This window comes from Leptonychotes weddellii, chromosome 5, assembly GCF_054177405.1.
Source record: "Leptonychotes weddellii isolate Sample4059 chromosome 5, ASM5417740v2, whole genome shotgun sequence".
Classification (NCBI taxonomy): Eukaryota; Metazoa; Chordata; class Mammalia; order Carnivora; family Phocidae; genus Leptonychotes; species Leptonychotes weddellii.
In genome coordinates, this window is record NC_138373.1 from 47,256,606 (window position 1) to 47,279,203 (window position 22,598).

Sequence of the window (22,598 nt, forward strand, 5' to 3'; positions counted from 1 at the left end):
AGGCCTTGCAGCCGCTCCTGACCACACCAGGTGGCGCGGGCGTGAAGCTGGTATGTGATGGAGGGTCCCAATGACCTGGGGTAAGGACAGAGAGGGGGCAGCTGCTGCCCCAAAGGCCGACTGGGAAGTGGGAGCGGATGCAAGATCCCCGCACTTGAGGCTGTGGGTTCTCCTGATGCAAACGGACACGGCAGCAGGGGGCACAGCTCAGGGCCGCTCCAACTCGAGCAGGTGTCAGAATCTTGTTCAAACCCAACTGCCTGGCCCCACCCCCGAGCTTCTAATTTGGAGGTCAGCAGGTCATGGATGGCCCCAGACTCGGCATTTCTCGCAAGATCCCAGGCCACAGGTGCTCAGGCTGCTGGTCTGGGGACAGCACTGTGAGAACCACCGGCCCGGTGGGGAAAGACATGATCCCCGAGGCCAGAGAACGCAGCTTCATTCCGCCGCGTGACCCTGGGCAGGGCACGGATTTCCCCCGGGCCTCATCTGTCAAACCAAAAGATCTGTGTGTTGCCCCTGCGAGGCCGCAGCGAGGGATCTACGGACCCCTCCGTGTCAGGAACGCTCCCAGCCTCTGAGCACACAGCAAGCACTCAGTGAACAGCAGCTGCCCTTCGCTTCCGTCAAATCCTGAGGCCCCATGAAGCCTGCCTTAAAATCACTACAGATAAATGAACCAAAACAAAAACACGGCTGCCAAGCGCGGGAGCCGGAAATGCAGCGGAGCCAGTCCGGGTCCCGCTGTTTCCCGATGACTCCACTCACACACAGCTGTCACACAAGGGGTCCCTGGCTCCTTTACTCCCCCCGTCACTGACAGAACGGGACATCCGGTTGGAGGCGACGTCTGAGGAGCAACAGAAGAGGCAGGAATTGTGAGGACGGCAGCTTACGTGTATCTGCTGGGCTTCGGGAGTCATGACACCCAACTGTCCCCGCCATCAGAGTGCTCGATGCCAACACTGAAAGCTGGGACAGGGCCTGAGTGCTGGTTTCATGACTTTTCCTGTGGGCCACGTCTTACGGTTCTCAGGGTCCCCGTCCCCGGTCCCCCATGTTGGTTACCAACAAGCAGCCGGCCAGGACCGAGATGGGCCTGGAGCCTCCTGCCTTTTTCCCTCACAAGCATCCTGGTTCCAGGAGGGGACACCCTGAGGAGCATGTGAGGCCGGCGCCCAGCGCGAGGTGCTCAGATCCTCTCTCCTCTCTCCTGGCCCAGCAAGTCGGCCTGAGAGAAGCTGAACCCAAATCAAATGCCGCCTGGGACTGTGAGTAAAGAAGTGCAGTCTGCCTTCGGGCCCCTACCTTCCCCATGTTCCTGGGACCAGCGTTGAGAGAGAGAGCCGAGACCCCTGGCCCGTCTAAAGGGACAGCCATGGAAAGGAGCCGGGTCAGAGGGAATGGTGTTCGCGAGGCTTCTTCGGGAAGGAAGAGGTTTCCCAGGAACACACCCGCATCCTGTGTTTGCTGATAAACCCTTCTGTCACTAGAATCTTACACCTGTTACTACGTCCTTCCTAACTGACAAGGCAGGCTGAGGATCACTCTAGAGCCTGGAAGAGGTCTGAAAGGGGGACTCACCCAGTCTGCCAGGTTAGGATGTGGTGGGGACTGCTTGGGGGCGTCGCTCCAATTTCACTTGACGGTGTTGAGCTTCTCTGGCTTTGAGGTAAGGCAGCTGCAGAGAAGGGACACAGAAGAGACAGGGGTCAGACACAGGTCAGGGGAAGGAGCTTCCTTCCAGAGATGCCGGATAGGACCCTGCAGAGGGCTCACAGTGGGGAGATACCTGCCCCTCGCCCCACGTTTGGCCAATTCCATTTTTTCCCCCAAAGCATGCGCTCCATTCTGAGTCAAGCTGACCTGGGGATCCCGGATCCCCGCTATGTACTGGCAAGTGGCCACAGGGATGGCGAAAGCCCCCACTGTGGCAGAATCCGAAGCCCCACAGAGCTCGGAGACCTGGGCGGGCTAGTCAGGGAGAGCCCCTGTCTCTAGACACCAGGGAGAGAGGCCTCCGGGCATCTTCAGATGTGGCCCCAGTGTTAAAACGGTGCAATGAACAGAGAACTTCCAGAAAGGCGCTCAGCACTTGCTCCTTGTTTCAGGCTGTGACTGACCACTTGAGGACACTTCCAAGGCGCAGAGCTTTTATAGGAAAGCTCATCCAAATCTGGCTACGAGGAGTTTACCGATGTGGGCAGGATTTTTCTAGCTGGGAAAATTCACTAAAGTAAATCCTCCTTGAACGCATCCTCTGCCTTCCTGGGAACGGAATCTTTCTCATCAGTAAACCTCAGATACAGCCGCTTAGAATTTGTCGTCGAAAATACGCTTGCCAAGAGTTACCAAACTGGTCAGGGAAGCCAATCTACTAGGCGAGCGCTACAGTTTTGACAGAACAGAAACACTCGTGTTCCCGTCAACTGGCTGCTAACACGGTCACAGAGGCTCGTCTTCTTTACTAATTTTTTTTTAAGATTTTATTTATTTAGACAGAGAAAGACACAGCGAGAGAGGGAACACAATGTATTAATAAGCTACTAATTTATTATGTCTCAACATCCTCCCCTCTCTTTCCCTATGGTCAGTCTGAGTAGAGCCTCCTGGCCGAGCCGCCCCCCTCTGTGCGTGCTGAGAGCCCTGCCCGGCACTGCTGAGCACTGATGGCCACTGTCACCACTGTTCTTTCCCAGGGAGGGACGGGGAAGGGAGAGTAGCTTCTGAAGCCACCGGTGGTGTGTCCATTCTGGCCCTGCTCAGTGCTCTTAGTACAAGAATAATAAGTAACCCTTCCATAATTAAATTATCAAGTATTGAAAGTCCTTTACCAAAATTCCTCTGGTCACCTTCCTAACATCACGGAGATGGGGACTCCGGAGCAGTAGGACTTAGCTCTAAGAGCTGACCTCCGGTACTCCACCCGGCCGCTGCCCTGAGCCCCCACCCAAGGGACACCACCAAACACCGGGGCCCTAGCGCCCAAGCCCAGAGCCAGCGTCCCTCCGCACGGGGCCACTCGGGTCTGTAACTAGCGTCTCTGGACAAAGGCTGAGAGCCGTCTGCACGGAGCGTCTCTGACTGTCCCTACAAGAAGTGGCTGGACGGAGGGTTTGCGCCCCGACCTCCTCGGAGCCTGAAGTGGGGGCCAGTTAGCCCAGCGCGGCTCGACCCCGTCCGAGGTCTTCGCCCCGGGCGAAACCCGGGCTGGAGCCAAGGGCCTGACGGAGGGGGCCTGCCCGAAGGCCTCCAGTCTCAGCTGTCTGACGCCAAGGTTTCTAGAACTGCAGATACTCTGAGCAAACCTGGAAGGCCCGGAAACGAGCCGCCAGTTCCCACACCGGCGACGCCCCCCGCCCCCCCCCCGGTCACTCCCCGCCGCTCACCTGACGTGGCCTTGCACATCTGGGGCATCCTGGTGACCCTGCTGTGCGCCACGAAGGTGCTCTGGGAGGAGGTGCTGTACTGGGAGCCGCTGTCCGACGAGGTGGAGCTGGTGTGCGACAGGCGGCTGTGCTCCTTGTGCGAGGCCGTGGAGCGCTGGTACCACTGGCGCAGCTCGTCCGAGACGGCGGCGCGGCCCGCGCCCTTGTCGTGGGCGCCCTCGCGGCCCAGCGACGGAGTCCGCAGGATCTGCGAGCGCGACGGCGTCAGGCGGCCCGCGTCGCCCTCGTCGCCGCCGCGCCAGCTCTCCCTGAACAGGCCGCCCGCCGTGTACGAGTTGGAGGTCTTGAACTGCGCCTTGACGCTGTAGTGGCCCTCCTGGTCGCTCTCCAGGCTGCGCACCACCACGGGCGTGGCGCTGCCCTCGATGTACAGCGGGTACTCCTTGATGCGGTACTGCGAGCTCGGCTGGCTCTGGCTGTGCAGGTAGACGCCGTGCGCGCCGCCGCCGCCGCCGTGCGCGCCGCCGCCGCGCGCCGCCAGGTTGGGCATGCTGCCCGAGTTCGCCGCGCCCAGCGCGCCCGCCGCCCGCTGCCGCTGCCGCTGCCGCGCGCGCGCCTTCGACGGCGAGTCCTCGGCCAGCGTGGAGTAGTTGGCGTTCATCTGCGCCGGGTAGTAGTGCTCCGAGCTCGAGTGGCTGGTGCAGGAGGAGCAGTCGTCCATGGGGTCGGAGCCGTTGCTGCTACGAGTCCGTGGGGTGTAGAAGTCGGGGCTCCCGGTGTCGTTCTCCGAGCCCAGGAGCTTGCCCTGGGACTCCAAGCTGGAGCTCCGGTGCCTAAAGTGCAGGGCGAGGCTGTGCAGCCGTGTGGGGCTGAGGTCCACCGACCTAAGAGGGGGAGACGGCGGGTGGGTCGGGGGCCCGGGGGGAGGGCGACGGACGGGGGGCGGGGCGGCGGGACGGACCCGGGATTGTCATCTGGTCGGAGCCGCCAGCGAACACGCGTCTAGGAGCCCGGGTAGAAGCAGGACTGCCCCGGGAGTCAGGGTGCTCCCTGCTGACGCCAGGTGAACACAGGGACCGGAGGGGACCGCAGATGCCTGGAGGCCAGGGGGGCCTCGCCTGCGATGCCTGATTCCGAGTGGGCGTGGGACAGGAGCGGGCACCCACGGAAGGGTGTCCCCTGAAAAAATACGCCAGTAGCCTGGCCTGTTTTGTTTTGTTTTTTAAATGGGGGAAAGGGCTTCTATAGATACGAAGAGAACCAAGAGAATCCCTATTCTAGCATTATGTTAACTCAGATGAAATGCCCACATTTGGGGCACCTGGGTGGCTCAGTCGTTAAGTGTCTGCCTTCGGCTCAGGTCATGATCCCAGGGTCCTGGGATCGAGCCCCGCATCGGGCTCCCTGCTCGGCGGGAAGCCTGCTTCTCCCTCTCCCACTCCCCCTGCTTCCCTCTCTCATTGTGTCTCTCTGTCAAATAAATAAATAAAATCTTAAAAAAAAAAAAAAAGAAATGCCCACTTTTTGTAGCTCAAAAAACAGTCCAACAGAGGGCACTTCACAGGGTTCAACCAAATACTATTATGAAACCCACAACAATGGATTTCCATTCCCCTGAAACTCTAAAATGGAAGGTTGCTGGACCATGGAGCACTTAAAAATTACCCGTGCAAATACTTACCATGTTACTACCTTGTCTACAATCCCCTCTTTTTTTTTTTTTTTGAGTCCACACTATAAACATCCATCTCTGTCACTGGCGTGGACAATGCTAGGATAGGTGTGACAACCAGGGTGGCCCCACTGGCCAAGTACAGGAAGAGGTGAGTTCCCGTTCTGACGGTCACTCACAGTAGAATGTGAAGTCCCCAGTGAGGGGCCCTCCAGTACTCGGTCCTCAGTTTCCTCTCTGGTCCCACCCACTCCATCATCGGCTCTGGCCATACTGGCCTCCTGGGAACGTGCCAAGTGTGGGCCTGCCTCTGGGGCTTGGATCCTGCCGTTCCCCGAGACAGCCTCAGAACTTGCTACCCCATCCCCTCAGGTCTCTGCTCAAATGTCACCTTATTAAAGAGAACTTCCCTGTCCCTGATGCTTTTACTTCACACAGAGTCTTTCTTTCCACTGTGTAGGCTCCTGTCCAATTCCTTTTTCTTCTTTGTGCTTATCACCACTTGACATATTTCTTTCTTGTGACTCCCCACTGCTAAAATGTCACTCCACTGAGAGCTGGAGTGTGGTCTGTTTTGTTCACTGCTCTATCCCCTACGGGGGTCCCTGGTACGTAAAGGCACTTGATAAATATTTGTTGCATGAAAGAATGAAGGAGACAATCTTGCCTGGAGGGCTCAATCTTACCCTATATAAATCTATCCTTTGAGTCACAGTCCTGGGCAATCAGTTTTTGATAAAATGGAATGATGGCTTTGGTTTTGCCTCTTTTCAGAAAAAGAAGGTGTGATTCACAGCTTCACTTTTGCCTGTTCTTTTTGCTTTTCAATGAATTTATACCTTGAGGCATTAAAAAGTCCAGGATAAACGGAAGCATCAGTCAGAAGCTATGTGAAGGCTACAGAATAGAGATCACCCGCATCCGTGCAAGGCTGTTGTGTGTGCAGCATGCTTCCCTGCTAATCTGGCTAGCCCGTGTTGCCTCCATGTGGATTAGCAAAGCTCCCTCCATGGGGCGCCCGGCTGGCTCAGTCAGCAGGGCACGCGGCTCTTCCTTTCAGGGTTGTGAGTTCGAGTCCCACGTCTGGTGTAGAGGTTGCTTAAATAAACAAACTTTAAACAAATCTTAAAAAAAAAGGAAAGCTCCCTCCATGCCCACTGCCTCCAGAAGCCGGGGAATTCTCCAGGCGACTCCTGGCGCCCACTGGACGGAGCCACTGGGCTAAGAACAGGTCTCGTGGCTAACGTGGGCTGCCCGCTGCCTGCTGGGGTTTTCATCCTGCTTCGCTCTAATAGGAACCTGCCTCGCTGGTTCAGGCCTGACCATAGTTCACCAATTCTCTGGGTCAGTTTGGGGCCAGCGATGCCAAGGCTCACAAAGGGAGGTCCGCTCTAGGGAGGGAAGTGGCCCAAAGGCCTGGTACACTCACCTCGTGGAATGAACGTAGTGGGGACTCCGGACCCGGAGGTCTGGGGTGGACGGCATGCTGGACTGTGAGTTCCAGTGGGGCAGGCTGCGGATGGGGCTGTTCTGCAGGGAGCTGCTGCCCCCTCCAGCTTCGGCACAGCTCCCCGTACTGGGAAAGCGCTTGTGGGTGCTGCAAACCAGAGGATACCAGGCTGGTCACCGCCAGACACAACTGTCCCTCTTCCCAGGGGGCGACCCAGCTGCGGACATCAGCCCTAGTGTCGGGAAAGCTTGCCCAGGACCGCCCCACCTCTCCCTCGGATTCCTACTGTGGTACTCAGCTGTTCCCCCTCCCCAGAAGTGGGTGGGGGTCCCCGTGCCTGATCCCCACGGCAGTGTGAGACAAACACCCTCATCAGCCTTGTTCTGCATAGTCCCTGCCCTCAACCACAGTTTCTGGTTTCCAGCCGACAAATATTTACCTGTCTGGACAGCCACTGGGAGCTTTAAAGGGCGTAATTAAAGGCAACGAGAAAAACAGAGAAACGGACCAAAAATGCCTTCCAAACATGCCTCTCTGCAATCTCAGCCGAGTCATGAGCTGATAACGCACAGCTAGCACGACAGCTGTCTGGCTCCAGAATCTTGGCGGACGACGCTGCAGGGTTCTGAGCCACCCTGGGATTCCTACGAGTGGCCTCTCACTTGCCATGCAGAGTAGTGCTGCCCCCGACTTGCTCGTTGACTCGCGTGTCATTGCACAACATCCTATCCCTGTGCCGACACGCCCACTGTGAGCCCCAACCCCCTTTCCTTGTGCACGACCGAGCTGCACCTCGACAGGGTCAGCAGCAGAGGGCGCTGTGAGCGCAGCACGGCGGACCGGCCGCCCGGGGGAGGGAGGGCGGGCATCAGCCCGATGCGATTCTGCGACTTGTGGATGCTATTTGGGAAAGCCTTTGTTGTTTGTTTTTTGTGGCCTCCCTGACCCGGCTCACCTGGAATGGCCGTGGGAGGAGCGTTTCTTGACCTTCTCGTAAGGCTCATCCAAAGAGGACTCGCTCCACATTTTGGGCTTTATGGGGGACTTGTCATAGTCGTTGCGGTGATAGTGCATCTGCCGGAGTCCCTCCAGGGACTGGGGAGGGGGGGGCCTGTTGTGTGATGGTGGCCGAGGAGGGAGTCCCTTGTGAGGAGACTGTAAGGGGGACAGTGTGCTGGTGACCTGAGAGTCTTCTGCGCAGAGATGGAGAGAGACGAACTGAGCAAGGGCCCCTCCCACCGGCCCAGACAGCCCCGTCCCGCCCCGCCCCGCCCACACCCACCCCTGCCAGGCTCAGTGAGAGCACCCCGCGGCTTCCCCACTTGCCAAGACAGGTCAAACCAGAACAAACCAAACCGACACTCAAGCGGCACTCAGTGGGGAGAGGAGTTTCACTCTGGATTAGCTACAGACCGAGGGGAGCCCGAATTCCATTAAAGACCCACAGCGCATGATGGCTTCATAGCAAACAGCAGAATGGAGCCCTGATTATACTGCCAAGTTGTCTTTCCGTGGACCCTAAGCGTCTAATTCGCTCTGGAGCAGTTTTAGCTCTGTGAGGGTTCTGTTTTGTTCACTTCTACCACCTCAGTGCCTGGAATGATGGCACACAGCAGGGGTGCTCAATAAATACTTGTTAGAAGAAATGAAAGTATGCATGTTGAGTGTCATTATCTGTTGGTGGCTCTGGGTGTCCACCCTCTCTGCTTTCCTCAGATCTCTATTGTCTTTTAATGTGTTCCTGGTGGTTTTCCTCTTGGACCTGCCTTTGGTTCCTCAGGAAGGAGACAGGCCACAGATATCAACTGAACGGAAGATTACTCCTTGCCTTCAGGGGAGTCACGATCTATCCCACCCTATGTGCTGAGGGGGATTCAGCAGTGGACGGGCAGAGAGGAGGGAGGGAAGAGCCCAGGGCCACATCCAGCTGGGGTGGTGGCTGGTGAGGAGGAGGAGGGACAGAGGAGGAAGCTCCTGTCAGGGGCTAGTGCAGCTGACCTGCTGTGCCCCCAGAGATGAGCAGGGTGCCCCAGCTCACAGGGGGCCTTCAATTCCAGCTGAGGAATGGGGATTTGGTCTGAAAGCCATTAGAAGACTTAGCAACTTTGTAAGCATGGATGCGTCAGGACGAAAATCCTGTTTGAGAGCCAGTCAGCTGTCCGGGTTCAAAACGGGCAAGGCCGGGAGAGGGCCGAGGCAGGGGTTAAGGGAGAGGGAGATATCCAGTGTGTCCACCCCTCAAATCAGTGAAGGCAAGAGCCCCTAGAAGGAAGGGGCCAGCCTGCAGTGGGAGTGGGGGTCCAGGTGAGGCAGTAATGCCCCTCAGGTCGCCTGGGGCTCCGGAGACTAATCGCCAATGAGGCATCCACATTAGCTAACGACAACAGGCTCCTTCCTCCCCCAACTTTTCTCTCACAACGGAATCTCAACAACTGTCCGTGTTCCCTCTTTTGGAGAGACTGCAGTCCACAGAGGCCAGAACCAGGGCTGGATCTCCCGTGCTCACAACGTCTCCCTGCTCACCTGCAGCCTGGCCTCATCCCCACCCGTGTAACGAAGCAGATAATAAAAATATTACGACCTGACTGCTAAGAGCAGGGCCAAGACCTCCGGGTAAATAACCTGCTAGCCTCTCCCCACATCAATAGCACTATTATTAGGCTCGCAATGATCATCATGACTCTGCGCTGGGTAGACTGTTTTATATTTTCTGTCTGAATAGCCTCTTAGCACTGCCCACATGAGGTTTCCCTAAAGTGCAAAAAAAATTAACTGCCGCTTAATATATTTCCATATTATTAATGTCCTGGCCTTCCAAGTTTTGGCTTAAACCCACAGAACATTCTCAGAGATGGTCCTGTGCCTGGAGTGAGTGAGTGAGTGAGTGAGTGTGTGTGTGTGTGTGTGTGTGTGTGTTGGGGGGTAGGTATGAGGGACTGGTTCTAAGAACTCCCCAAGAAAATATCCTGATAACCGCTGAGTTTTCAGAGGTTAATGGAAAATAGCAAGACAGTTTCAAGGCCTGACCAGCAATCTAAAGGGACATCTTCCCTTTCGTCTTCACGATTTCTCAGGATGATGTGGAGGGCTGGTTTTCTTCCTGCCACCCCCAGGCTTTCCTAGTGGGCTTCCATCTTTGATTTGTGATCCAACCAAAGTCCACGTCCTTCCTCCAGAAATGATGAATACTCAAAAGGCAACTGCACCCAGTGTTTAGATACAAATGTGGTTTTAGCAACTACAACACAGAACACCATTCACGGTCTATCACCTTAACCGCTACCTCTGGGCCACAGGAGATACTCAAGTTCCAGCAGATATGAGTTGACCTTGAACCCACCCACTCCCAACCACTCGAGTGAGTGCTGGGGACAAGGGCCTCGTGGAGCACCCAGCTGCCACCTGGGCCCGGCTCCTGCCTTTCCACCAAGTTGTGCCCGACGACGCACCGCTTAATGCCCGTCTGATCTGGGCCCGAGTTCTGAAGCAGGAAACGAACAACCTACCATCCTCTAGCACAAGGGCATCTGAGAGGGAACTGTCTTCACTGGCAATATTTCCATCTGAGAAGACAAAAAGCAAAAGTCCGCGCGTTTCACACATCCCCCAGACAAAACCCAATCTGTAAAAATCCTGCATTTAAGACCATCATGTCCTCCTCCTCCTGATCAGAAAGGTCGCATGAAACACAATCAAAATGCTGGCTGGCATTTCTTTGGACAGTCCCTGGGGCGGCGGGGGGTGTCCCTGGTACATCCCCCGCACCTGACGCTTGCGCTGTGCCCCAGGGTCTCTGTCTGTCTGTCTGTGCTCTTGTTTCCCGGGACCCGGCAGTGCCGAGTAGCTTAATATCCAGGATAAAGGCCGCCTGGCCTGGTGAAGCCGCACCACTGTCCGGGCCCAATCTCAGGGCATGTTCCAACTGAACCGAAGGGAGCTAACTGCTCTTTATTCTACACACGCAAAACCAGGGTGAGGAACTTGGCTTTGCTCTTATGGCCATAAATGTCTTCTCCATAAACTTCTCAAGTCATTACTAGTGAAAACAAGCTGCTAAGTACAGCTTCTCTTCCTCCAAGGTTTATTTTTATAGATACTAGTTAATCATGAGGACGCACCCAAGAGGGAGCCAAATGATCCTCCCTCTTTTACATCTGGGGAAACTGAGGCCCACCTAGGGAGGAGTGGTTTCTAGGCAGTTGGTCTGCTCTCCCGGCAAAGGGAGCCAAAGGTCCCAGGTCTGAAGTTCCACGTTTGGTGTTTTAGCTCTTGAAATAAAACACCAGGCTAAGGAACTACAGAGAACTGGAATTATTCCTCTAATTCGGGCACAGAAGAAACATGATGTCAAGGATGCAGCAAAATAAAGAAGGTATATTCTTGAACAGTTAAAAAAAAAAATGGCTGCAAACCTGGATGGGACCCTGTGTTGGGGGACAAACACAGATTTGAACACAGACCGTAGCAGTGGGGCTCACAGAACAGCGCTCGCCGGGCAGGCCAGGGACAGGTGCCCCTCCCAAGCTCGGCTCTGGTGACCATGCTGGATGCTCCCGCAGAGCCGCGACTCCCCGAGGGCCTTCGAGGGCCACAAAGATGTCCCCAAAGAGGCATCACACAGACAAGGGTTCGCTGCAGCTCTGTTCGGAAGTGGGCGACAAAAGGACAAAGTCTTGGCCAAGGACGATGGGGCAGGATGGGGAAAGATGGTTATTCCAAATTTCCTAGAGGGACAGGATTTGTTTATGGCCTCTCTCTTGTTTTCCTCAACTCGGGAGTCACTTTAATTGTATTGCTTGGTGGACTGTGAGCAACCACGGGGCAGAGAACCTTGACTTTGGCGTCCTGGGAGTTTCCGGTATAGGGTGGCTTCCCTAGTAAGCCCACATTCTAAGGTTGCACAATTATATTTTATATGTTATATATCACTTATATATATATAATATATATAATTGTGGTAAAATATACACAACATAAAATCTACCGTTTTAACCACTGTGAGCTGTATCGTTCAGTGGTATTAAGTCTATTTGCGTTGCTGTGCAACCATCATCCGTCTCCAGAATGTTTTCATTTTCCCAGACAAAAACCAGTACCCATCAAGTACTAACCCCCCATCCTGCCTCCCCGAGCCCCGGGAACCTCTATCCCACTTTTGGTCTTCCTAGAGCCAAAGTGTTTTAAACGCGTAAACCATGAAAGAATACACATATATTCTAAAGAGTCTGCTAAACATAGAAAAAAAGGATTGTAACCATTGGAGGACTTGATGGTGTTGGTGGATTCGGGAGTATTTCCTTCTAGTGTTTACCAAATAGAATCACCCAGATTCCTGACCCCTGCTGACCTGAGCTCAGGGGTCTGGACAACAGAGTGGGGCGGCCCCGTCCTTCCCAGCTTCAGCTCTGGGCCAGGAACCCTTGGAGCTGGTCTGTCTGAAGACAGAGGCTCTGTGGGGGTGCTGGCCTGCTGTGTACCCCAGCCACCCACAGGTAGGGTGATCAGGTCCCTGAGGTCAGAGCCTGGGCAACTCCAGCAAGGTTGAACTGGCACGGTGAGCTCAGCCTGGCTCCTGGTGAGGGCGGGGAAGAGCCTGTAGCTCGGGCTGCAGGTCTCCCAAGGGGGCACCAAGTAGAGATCAGGACAGTTTGACTTGTATAATCTACCTCCTCCGTGGACCTGAGTACCCTTTATTGCTCTCATTTGGTATCAGGCTTTATTAGCTTCGCTTTACTGATTAAAAAAAAAAAAAAGATAAGGCCCAGGGTAGTTAAAGGGCTTGCTCAGGTCCCACAGGGAGCCAGCTTTGGACCTGCTCCCCGGGGTGGGCCTGGGTCGTGAGGCCCCGGGGTGGGGGGGGGCGGGCTTAGCACTCACCGGCGATGATCAGGGAAGCCCTCTGCGTGGGTTTCTTCCCGGACTTGATGCGGTTCTCATTGATGGCATTTTCAATCTCCTGCAGCTTCTTCAGTGCATTCAGATAAGAGGTTTTCCTTTGTTTCTTCAGTTTTTTGCTGACATTGGGGTCACTGGCGAGGCGGCGGGCAGCCTCTGTAATCTGGGATTGAATGGCGAACTCTCGTTCCAGGCGTTCCAGCTCAGCTTCCTGTGGGAGGGAGAGATGGGGCTTGCTGACACTTGGGGGACACTGAGCCAGGGGCTAAGGGAGGCACTGTCCTCCCCGCCCCTGCCCCCAGGCCAGCGTGCCCTACTCTTTGGGAGACTCTACTAGGAAACCAGCACTCCCAGTACCTAGCCCCAATCCTGCCTGGCCCCGCAATGGCCCCTTTCCTGAAATCTCTGCCCGCCAGGCCCTGGGCACTCCCACTTTCGAGACCCTTGGCCCCTGTTAGGGTCAGGAGACGAATGTGGGTCACTACCGGGCAGCATCACCCAGAAGCAGAGCTTCCCAGCTGCAGGCCAGAGGCAGGGGGTCACTTGGCTTCATCTCCTTGATCTCAAGGTTCACGAAGACCAGACCCTCGCAGAAATCAGAGCCTATTTGGTTGGCGACTCCTTGCCATCTTGGGCTGAGGATGCACCATTACTTCCAGAGCGGGCTCCTATGAGTTTGCAGCAGGGAGCTCACATGGGTCCTCTGCCTCTCGTATTTTGAGCCCTTCGTGCTGGGACGTACCCTGCCCCCCAGGACCTCTTTCAGAAGCCCTTTCTGTAAGCTCCTGCTGTCCTCACACCTGCCTACTGGCAGCCGCGCTGGGCGGCGAGGCACGGACGGGAGGGCGGAGGAGCCCGGCCCCACTCCTGGGACTGCTTCAGGGCATTCTCCGTCCTCCCCTCGGGCACCTCCCTGCGGCCTCCACCCCTGCCTTTGGCCAGAAGGAGCAGATGGGTGGATGTGCCCTCAAACAGCTTTGGTCCCAGGAGAAATGTGGCTGTGGCCGTCGGGGCTGGGCGGATGAATGGGGACGGCCTGCAGGCTGCCCACCTCTGCAACAATCTGACAGGAACAGACTAAACCACGAGGGAACCCATCACCGTGTTTGGGGGAACGGGCAGATCTTCCCGGTTACCGGCCACATAAAAAAGGCTTGCCTCCGGGCAGCACGTACCAGGCTGGGAGCCTCCATCGAGCCCAGCACCCTTAGCCAGATTCATTTCTGTTTGAGCACCTTAAGCCAGAGGGGAGCAGGGACCAGGAAGGAGAGGGGAGCGTGGAGATTACACAGAACTGCTTCGGATATCATAAACTCCTTCCAGATCCTTCGAACGCTGGTTGCGCTTGCTCTCCGGAGGGAGAGGAACATGGGGATGGGTTCCCGCCCGGGGTCTTGAAACCAACAAGGCACCGGGACGAAGGCTGGTCTGTGAGGCTTCAGTGCTAGACGCAGCTGTTCTCGGGCACTGAGGGGGGCCCTGGCCCGGGACCTGACCCAGCGTGGGAGCCCAGGACCAGTTCGAGCTCCCGGCACGGACATGCACAAGGCCGCCAGCCCCAGCTGTCCAGATGGCTGCCTGCGGCGTGGACTGGGAAGCCAAGTGCATTCCCAGGAGAAACAGAGGCAGTGACGGAGCTGGGGGTGGGGAGCCCTTCCTTCCTACAGGGGCTCTGCACACGCTCGTGCCGACTCGGGGGTGCTTCCTGTCACCAACTCTGGACCAGTACATGCAGCTCCCTTACAGGTAAGGGAGACAGGGGTGCACACAGAGTTCTCGGGGATGGCGAGGCCTCGCTTACTGGAGAGTGGGAAGGAGCTGCTGGTGGGAAGGCACTCAGGGCTGTGGGCACTCGCTAAGGTGGGGTCTGCTCTTCAAAGTTTAGTCCAGCTGTCTGTCCAGCAGAAGAGAGTGGAAGTTCCTCAGGCAATCCCGGTGACAGCCGGATTTGGAAAGTACTTGACCTGATGGTCTCCTAAATCCCAGCCACCTTCACCCTTGCTTCTGCTGTCTCCTCTCTGCTCGCAGCAACCCATGCTCACTGAGCGCGAGGCAGGTGTCAGGTAGCAAGCTAAGGGCTTCCCCCACGCCAGCGCATGTAATCCTAGCAACCGCTCCAAGACGTAAGGATTATGAAGCTCCTCTTCCGGAAGAGGAAAACTGCAGAGCGTGAGGTGCGGCTGAAGCCTCTGGTGAGTCCGCCCGTCCCCCGGGGCCCTGCGAGGGCCCATCTCAGACTGGTCCCCAGCTGTAGGCTGCTGGGCACGTGCGTCCCCCACCCCGAATTCACGCTCCCACTCACCCACGGCGACTGTGACACAAGAACACCAGCTCCTCTCAATCCCTTTTGTGAGACTGTACATTTCAACATGGCCACGGCATTCCCCACCCTTCCCCGTTGGCTTTATTCCTGTCCTTGTAAGCCCTCTGGTCAACAGCATTTTAATTAGTAACTTCATTCAGAATAAATCCCGGAAGACTTTTCCTGGACGTGACCTTGAGGCCTAAAGGTTTGCCCGGCCTCGTATCTCTCTTGATCTGAGGCTGGAGAGCTTGTTAGCCAGATGGAGACCCAAGTCCCCGCACCTCCCCAGATGTGGACTCTCCTGCCCCAGCCCCCAGCCACATTTAGTGTCAAAGAGGACAAATGAGCAATGCTTCAGGGCCTCCTCCAAATGCAGACAAATGACATCAGGATGGCCCAGCATCTTGCTCATCCTCTGGCAGCAAAGTTAGCAGCAAGGTGAAGGGAAGGCCCCTGAGGGCAGGCCCTACGGTCTTTCCCCAGCCAATGGCATCCTTGAGGCCATCGGCATGACCCGAGTTTCCTTTCTCCTTTGTTTGTTTCCTCCCACAAGAGGCTGGGCTCTGAGGAACAAAGAGCTGGAGGCCATTAATAAGACAGGTGCACCTGAGTGTCTCTGGGATGGTCTCCCAAGCTTCACTTAGTCACTTGTGACAGGCCTATCATGTTAGACAAACAACTTGCACAGAAATCAAAACGCCTACTCATGCAAGCTAACAAATCCTCCCAGGGGAGCTCCACAGTGACTGAGCAGCCAACTTAAAATGGAAAAGGGAAGATACTGGGGAGGAAAGGGGAAATGGCCTTTGGCATTAGGGTAGAATGAAGACCTTGTTACCGAAAACCCGGACGCCCCAACATTTGGGACAAATATGGCTAAGGTGAGAGAATCCAACAACATCACGAAGGACACACCTCTCCTTTGGGCAGGATTTTCTGTTCATCCAGCTTGAAGGCTGTCCCGATTCTTCTCCGAACAATGGGTGGTTCCTCCCCTGGATCCAAGGGATATTCAACGGGCAGCTTGCCTGTCAGCTCCTGCATACATGCAACAGCACGAGAACAGAAATCAGAAGAGGGCACGCACTCCGTTTCTAGGACGCATGCGTGCTCATGCCGTGCTTCAAAGCATAGATTCAGTGCATGGACTTGACATCGTCAGCTCTGGCAATACGTCTAAGGGCTCCTGAAATGCAATTTCGTTTCTAAGATTTGAGAGAGAGCGAGAGAGAGCGAGTGCATGCATGAGTGGGGGGAGGGGAGAAGGAGAGGGAGAAGTGGGCTCCCGGCTGAGCAGGGAGCCCGATGTGGGGCTCGATCCCAGCACCCTGGGATCACGACCTGAGCCGAAGGCAGACGCTTAACCGACTGGGCCACCCAGGCGCCCCTCATTTCTCTAAAAAAGCATGAGAGCAGTCCTTTCTTTACAGAGCAGATGTGCTTCGGAAAGTTTCTCCCAAAGTAAATTTCTTTTGGGTAAATAAAATCGCCATTGGCTTTCGTCATAAAACCCGAATCTCACCCATTTGTTAATTTCCCAAGTGTTCCCCCGTGCCTGCTCTGTGCCCGGTGGGGCTCCACAGCCAGGAGGGGGCACAGCCAGCAGGACAGCTCTGGTCTTTCCAGTTTCTACTTCATCAAATATTCCCTCACAAATATCTAAGTTCAAAATGTCCTTCAAATGAGTGTTCTTAGGAGGAGTGGTATCTAAATGGCAAAGCCAGGAAAGGTGCATATTACATAAATTAGAAACTGAACATAAATAATAATTATTCCACTCAGGCTAGGTGCTCAAGGAGCAGGCTGAGCTTAAAAAACATTACATGTATACAGATAAGAGTTTCAGTAGAAACTGAAAAGATAATCCATTTTACTGACAAGGCCATTAAAAAAGATCTGTTGTGCATTGTCAGCCCTTAGAAATCTAATTGTGTGAATATGATGACAGTGAACTTCGCTGATGGATCACCACAGTGACTATGGCCCCGGCAGTCGCCGGTCTGTGGAGTGATTCCGGATTAGAACGAGGCTCCACATTAGGGATCATGTCTGGGAATAAAGATCAGATTTGAGTCAGTGGCTAATCCACGTAGTGGAGCCAAGTCATCAAGCTCACGGAGTCACTTCCAGGGGCCGGAGGCATGTGGGAGAGCCACGGGCAAAGCCCAGCCCTGGGTTTCCAGGCCCCAGTCAATGCCTACGGGGCCGCTCCGACACAGAAGAGGTCCCTGTCCGTCCGCACAAATACCTTCTGTGCCGGGCAGCCCAGGGCGAGTGTGCAGTGGGTGAGGAAGCCCCAAACACCGGACTCTAGGTGTTCACTCACCTTCTGATAGGAGGAGGGATCTGGCCTTTCCCCACTGCTGTGTGTGTGCACACTGGGATGGGTCCATACACTGCGTGTGTGTGCGTGCATGCACTGGGTGTGAGATGGGTGTGTGTGTGCACTGGGGTGGGTCCATACACTGCGTGTGTGTGTGTGCACAAGCGTGCATCAGGCTGTGTATGTGTATGCACTGGTGTGTGTGTGTGTATGCATGCCCTGGGTGTGAGATGGGTGTATGTGTGTGCCCTGGGGTGGGTGTATTAGTAGGGTATCTGTGCACTGAGGTGTGTATAAGTGCAATAGGGTGTGTATACTGGGATATGTGTACATACACTGGGCAATGTGTGTATATGTGTGTGCGGTGTGTGTGTGTGAGACTAGGCTGTATGTGTGGGTGCTGGTGTGTGCATGCACTGGGGTGTGCATATGTGCATGTGCGTGTGTGTGTGTGAGAGAGAGAGAGAGCAACCGGCATGCACAAACACACCCACCGCTCACTCTCCTGAGCCTCTCTTGTTGTGTGTTCAGGCCACCAGGAAATGAACTCTTGGGCTTTTCACTCCCTAGTGTAAGCATTTCAGAACATAATGGCCAACTATTGAGTATGAAATGCTCTGCAGTTTTCTTCCCTGTTTTTTAAAAAAATGTGGTTCAAATGTCTCCAGAGTAGTTATGTGTTTATTCTGCAACATTTTTATCTACTCCCCTAGAAGCCGGTCTATAAATAACACAACGCACTGAGGATTTTATATTGTTAAGACTTTTCCTTTCTACTTTGAGACTTACAAAAAGGAGGGGAACACTAACACAACCATTGATTTATAACTCTAAAGTGTCTGTGGTTTTGAAACCGACTGCTTTAAAAACACAAGGCTCCTAATTTTCCACCATCCGCTGGAAGGTCCTGGAGTCAAGCCCTTGACTCTCCATATTTAATCTGATTTCACATGTAAGAGGCGCAGGGGAAGGAGCACTCTCACGTGCTCTTGCCTTGTGGAGGGGCTCGGCCTGCTCCCTTCTGTTCTGATACTGCTTACATCCAGCCACACGCTCAGCTCACTCCCCAGCGGACAAACAGCGCTTCTCGCTTCTCGATACCAAGCTGAGGATGCATGGTGTGACCCAGAGAAAGAATGCAACACTTACTGAGAAAGTTATCCCGCCCCTTCACTCCGGGGGCTTCGGGGAGCTGGGCTGAGCAAGCACAGAAGCCGTCTGCCCCCAGGGCCCCTTTCCCCAGAGAGGCGCCTCCTTCCACTCAAGTTCTGTTTTCTGGTGTCGACACTCTAAGAAGTGGGAGCTTTGTTTTCCTTATTTTGCTTTTATTTCAAGAGAGACAGGGAGGCCTTTATAATGCATGCTAACCCTGCCTTGACATGTTTCTCCAATTTTCTGATGTGGATTCCCTGCTGGGTTTAGGGACGTTTCCTTTATTAAAAACAAAACAAGGCTTTACAAATTATTAAATGCAGACACCCAAGCCCATATTTTTTCAATGCTTTCAGCATATTCCCTATGAAAAGGTGACTAATATTGAGAGTATCTCAGAGCACATCCCATCCCCTGGCCAGGCCAGCTGCTTTCCAAAGCTTTGCAGTGGAGTGGATTGGTGCTCAAGTGGGTCTGCTTTGTGCGGGCTCCGGTTTAAATCAACCCAGAGCCTAATTAAGCCAAGTTGAAATGTAATGCGATCTAATTCTATAGCCCCTTGTTTCATTCTTCCTGGGGCAAGGCCCTGGGATTTGGGGGGAGGGGATTACACTCTTCAACTCCGCTCAGGAACCTCTTTTCCTTCCCATTCTGAACTGTTGACCTGCAGAGCTCTTTGTAACGTTGTGCAGAGCATAGCTGCTCTCCCAAGGGCCCCCACCCCATCGTATCCGTGTGCAAGCACATGCTCATGCGTGTGCGTACACCCCCCCCAGTCACCTGTGTTGCATTAACAAATCAACTTTTCAAACATGCTAACAGTCACGGAATGAACAGAAGATAGAAGTGGATGTTCCAGCACATACAGACAGTGGCGGGCCACAGCGTCTAAATCCCAAGGCAACACGAGACCCGTGTATACATGGGCTGGAGGAAGCCTTGCTTTGCGTAAAATTTAAAAATATCACTAGGCTGAGACTTCATTTAAAAAAAAAAAAGCGAAGCACCAGATCATGAGTTTTAAAGGGGATTATATATCAAGCAAAATCTTGGTTTCCTTGTTGATCTCCACTGAGGCTTCTCCAGAGGATTTCCAAAGACCAATCCATGTGAAATATCCTCAAGATGCCCTCAAGAGAAGCAAAAGCCACCATGACAATAAACTCGGGCACAAATTTTAGGAAGATGGTGACAAGCCAGTATGTCCGAGGAGGTAACATCACAGGAGGAGACACTTCATAAACTATGGTGCACCGCGCACACGGAAGGGACCACCATTACACTTGTCATTTGGTCTCCAGTGGGGCCGCACCAAGGATTCGGGCAGAGCCGCTCCACCTGCTGTTCCCGTGTTTTATGAAGGTCCACCCCTATGTTAATGACAGGGCCATGGGACGGGTTGGGAGTCCCACATTCGTGCTTCAGGAGCCGTCCTGCCTCCCGCTGATGTGCTCTGTGCGATCCCCACCTTTGCTCTTTATAACTATGTGAAGACAGAGGAACACACACACACATACACACGAAATGTGAACTGCTTACAGCTTCTCGAAGACAGAGTTTCTTCAGTTCCTCCAGCCGTTGGCGGAGCGTTTCCTCCAGTGCTTCCTGCCTGGATTTCAAGGCGGCCAGCATGTCTTTCTTGGCCGACTGAGAGCTATCGGATTCCTGAGAACCTGTCAATAAACAGTGGGGTTACTCGAGCAGCGGATGGGGGACGGACACACATCCAGAGGTGGCACCGACCCAGGAGTCAGGGGAGGGGACACAAAGCAAGGTGCTGCAGAGTCCCAGGTGTGAGGAGCGCATTCTTGGCACTTAGTGGAATGTATAGCTACTCAGAGGATTGGCAGGAAAATTGACATGCCTGAAAAAGAAGTTTCTCTTTCCTGATTATCTGAAGATATGTAGCATACCTGTTTGACTTTTTTTTTAAAGATTTTATTTATTTATTTATTTATTTGAGAGAGAGAGAGAGAAACAGCATGAGAGGGGATAGGGTCAGAGGGAGAAGCAGGCTCCCCGCTGAGCCGGGAGCCCGATGTGGGACTCGATCCCAGGACTCCGGGATCATGACCTGAGCCAAAGGCAGTCGCTTAACCAACTGAGCCACCCAGGCGCCCCCTGTTTGACTTTCACTAGCACATCTTAATAGGCTTTACGCAATGAAGGGGAAAGTTAAAATTCAGGCCAGTAATTTTAATATAAATATAAAAATACAAATAATTTTTTTTCTATTTAAGAATGCTTATTTTTGGCTTAGTTCAAAGATGATGCATGTTTGTCATAAAAATTTTGAGAATGGAGACCTGTATAAAAATAGTCGATAAATAAGTCCCCCAGAGATAACCACTGCTTTGTATTTTCTTTTGATCTTTTTATGTAAGCACATATATTTTAAAAATAAAATTTGATTTTCATTATATATATATATATATATCTTTTTTAACTTAATACTGTATCATGAGCAAATTCCCGCCCGATGAAAGTTATATATTTTACCACTCAGGGGGTAAATATCTGCATGATGATTCAAGCAGCAGACTGCTAGATATGAAATTGTGGTGGAAGGCAAACTGTGAACCAAACGCAAAAGGAAAATATGCTAGAATGCCAACTGGAGGAATTTAAGTTGGATCAAAAGAACGCTTTCCGGGCTGCAGCGTTTGGATCCTGAAGTGGGTTTCCAGCAGTGAAGCTGTTATACACGTTTACCCTGATGGGTTCTGACAAGGCCAATGATGCCCTGGGAAAGGAGAAGCTGATTATTACTTTGCTTCTCATACCCACGGAAGTGGACGGGTGTTACTGGGTGTGCATTCAAGGGGTTCGGATGATGATGCCACTTACAATAGCATCAAAGAACACCAAATACCTAGGGATAAATCTAGAGAAAGATGTTTAAGATCTCTACAGTGAAAACTATAATACCCTGCTGAGAAACATTAAAAAACCCTAAAAAAAAAAGGTATACCATGGTCATGGATAGGAAGCTTGATGCTGTAGAGGTATCCATTCTCCAGGCATTAAACAAGAGAATTGTTGCAATTCCAGGAAAAATTCCAGTGGGATTTTTTTGGGAGAGGCAGGTAGGAACTGTATTTCCATATGAAACCTTTTGGGACAAGTCAGTGATCAGATGACAGACTTGAGAACAATGCAGTCAGAATTGCCACACTCAAATGTTCTGTCTCTTCCAATGGTGAAGAAAGCATCCTAGAATCCTCAGATAGGCTAGGAAGGTCTTCTATGCCTTTGCATCAAAAAGCTCTGCTATACTCAAATCATCCCCCTAAATACACTATTCTTCTTAGTCTTTGAGCAGTCTCTTACCACGCAACTAGCTTCCTAGAATCCTAATACTCAATAAGTCTCAACGGCTACATACATTTTGACTCCAACTTGGGCTTTTTACTTTTTCTCCCCCAGACCATCTTAGCTGGAAATAGAGAATATCTATCACTGCAGGAATGTATCATCTTTATGCCTTCACAGTAGCTAATAAATATTACCTTGAATAAACACACACATAAATGTCATCAGTCATACTCTTGGATGATATGATTAAGCTGTAGCTCATCTTGGTAAAGAAATCTAGTACCTGTGAGTACCTATAAGTTATAGAGCCTGCATTCCAAACTTTTATTAATTTTTGTAGCTCTTCCCTGGATTTTATCATGCTTAGTTGCAGGACTCCAACTTCAGTAGCAAACCCGAACAAAAGCTTGAATGTTACTAAGGCTCCTGTGACCTCGTGGTTGTCAGACATGAAGCCCGCATGCAACACATCAATGGGCAATACTGCAGGCCCCCCTCCTGATATGGCTCAGATTTCCTACCTCTGTAAGTCAATTACCCTGTACCTATCAGTCCTCAACCATCTCTAGTTTACACCCATCCAAGGTCCCACAGCTCAATCACTGTGCATCTTAATCTGGTTCTCTGAGCCACAGTCACCAATCAAAATAGCAGACACAGAAACACTTAATGGGGTTGTCTCTGTTCCACCATCTAAAGCATTAATAACAATGTGACATAATGTGGGGAAGAAGTCAGACTTTAGGTCTAAAAAACAGGACTGGAGAAAACTGGACCCAAGAAGATTAAAGGATTTCTAGCTCAAGTGAAAATTTCATTGCTTTCCCTTTCACCCCTGCCTAACCTCTCAATAGGAAATGATGATCTGTTAAGTCTAAGGATTCACTATGTTCAAGAATGGCAGAAATCACAAGAACATTCAACTCCAGGAGGCAAAGCACAACATTTTCGGATGATCTGGTCTCTAAGCTTTGGTGTTGAATTACAGGGCTCATTAGTGCTACTTAAATTATTATTATTTATAATAATTAGTCTAAATACCAAACCCACATAAGACAGAGTAGATGGCTCAAGAGGCCCTTTCTGTATCTGAAACC

At 52.9% G+C, this 22,598-nt stretch overlaps 1 protein-coding gene across 15 annotated transcripts in view; it reads right to left on the minus strand.

The window, feature by feature from the left end:
- FRMD4A (FERM domain containing 4A) overlaps nt 1-22,598 on the minus strand; it is a 330,684-nt gene that overhangs the window by 18,436 nt on the left and 289,650 nt on the right. For 11 of the 15 annotated variants that reach the window (XR_014145475.1, XM_081820621.1, XM_081820619.1 and 8 more), the window contains 9 exons: nt 19,726-19,859; nt 15,627-15,749; nt 12,389-12,617; nt 10,972-11,151; nt 10,018-10,074; nt 7,467-7,704; nt 6,491-6,658; nt 3,390-4,273; nt 1,585-1,681 (listed from right to left, as the gene is read on the minus strand). Coding sequence is in view for 14 of the 15 variants with exons in the window: in XM_081820621.1 (XP_081676747.1) it covers nt 1,585-1,681; nt 3,390-4,273; nt 6,491-6,658; nt 7,467-7,704; nt 10,018-10,074; nt 10,972-11,151; nt 12,389-12,617; nt 15,627-15,749; nt 19,726-19,859 (2,110 nt within the window). In the remaining variant the exon portion in view is untranslated. The remainder of the gene's footprint in view (nt 1-1,584; nt 1,682-3,389; nt 4,274-6,490; nt 6,659-7,466; nt 7,705-10,017; nt 10,075-10,971; nt 11,152-12,388; nt 12,618-15,626; nt 15,750-19,725; nt 19,860-22,598) is intronic. The other 4 variants (XM_081820625.1, XM_081820624.1, XM_081820629.1 and 1 more) reach the window with 1 other exon arrangement.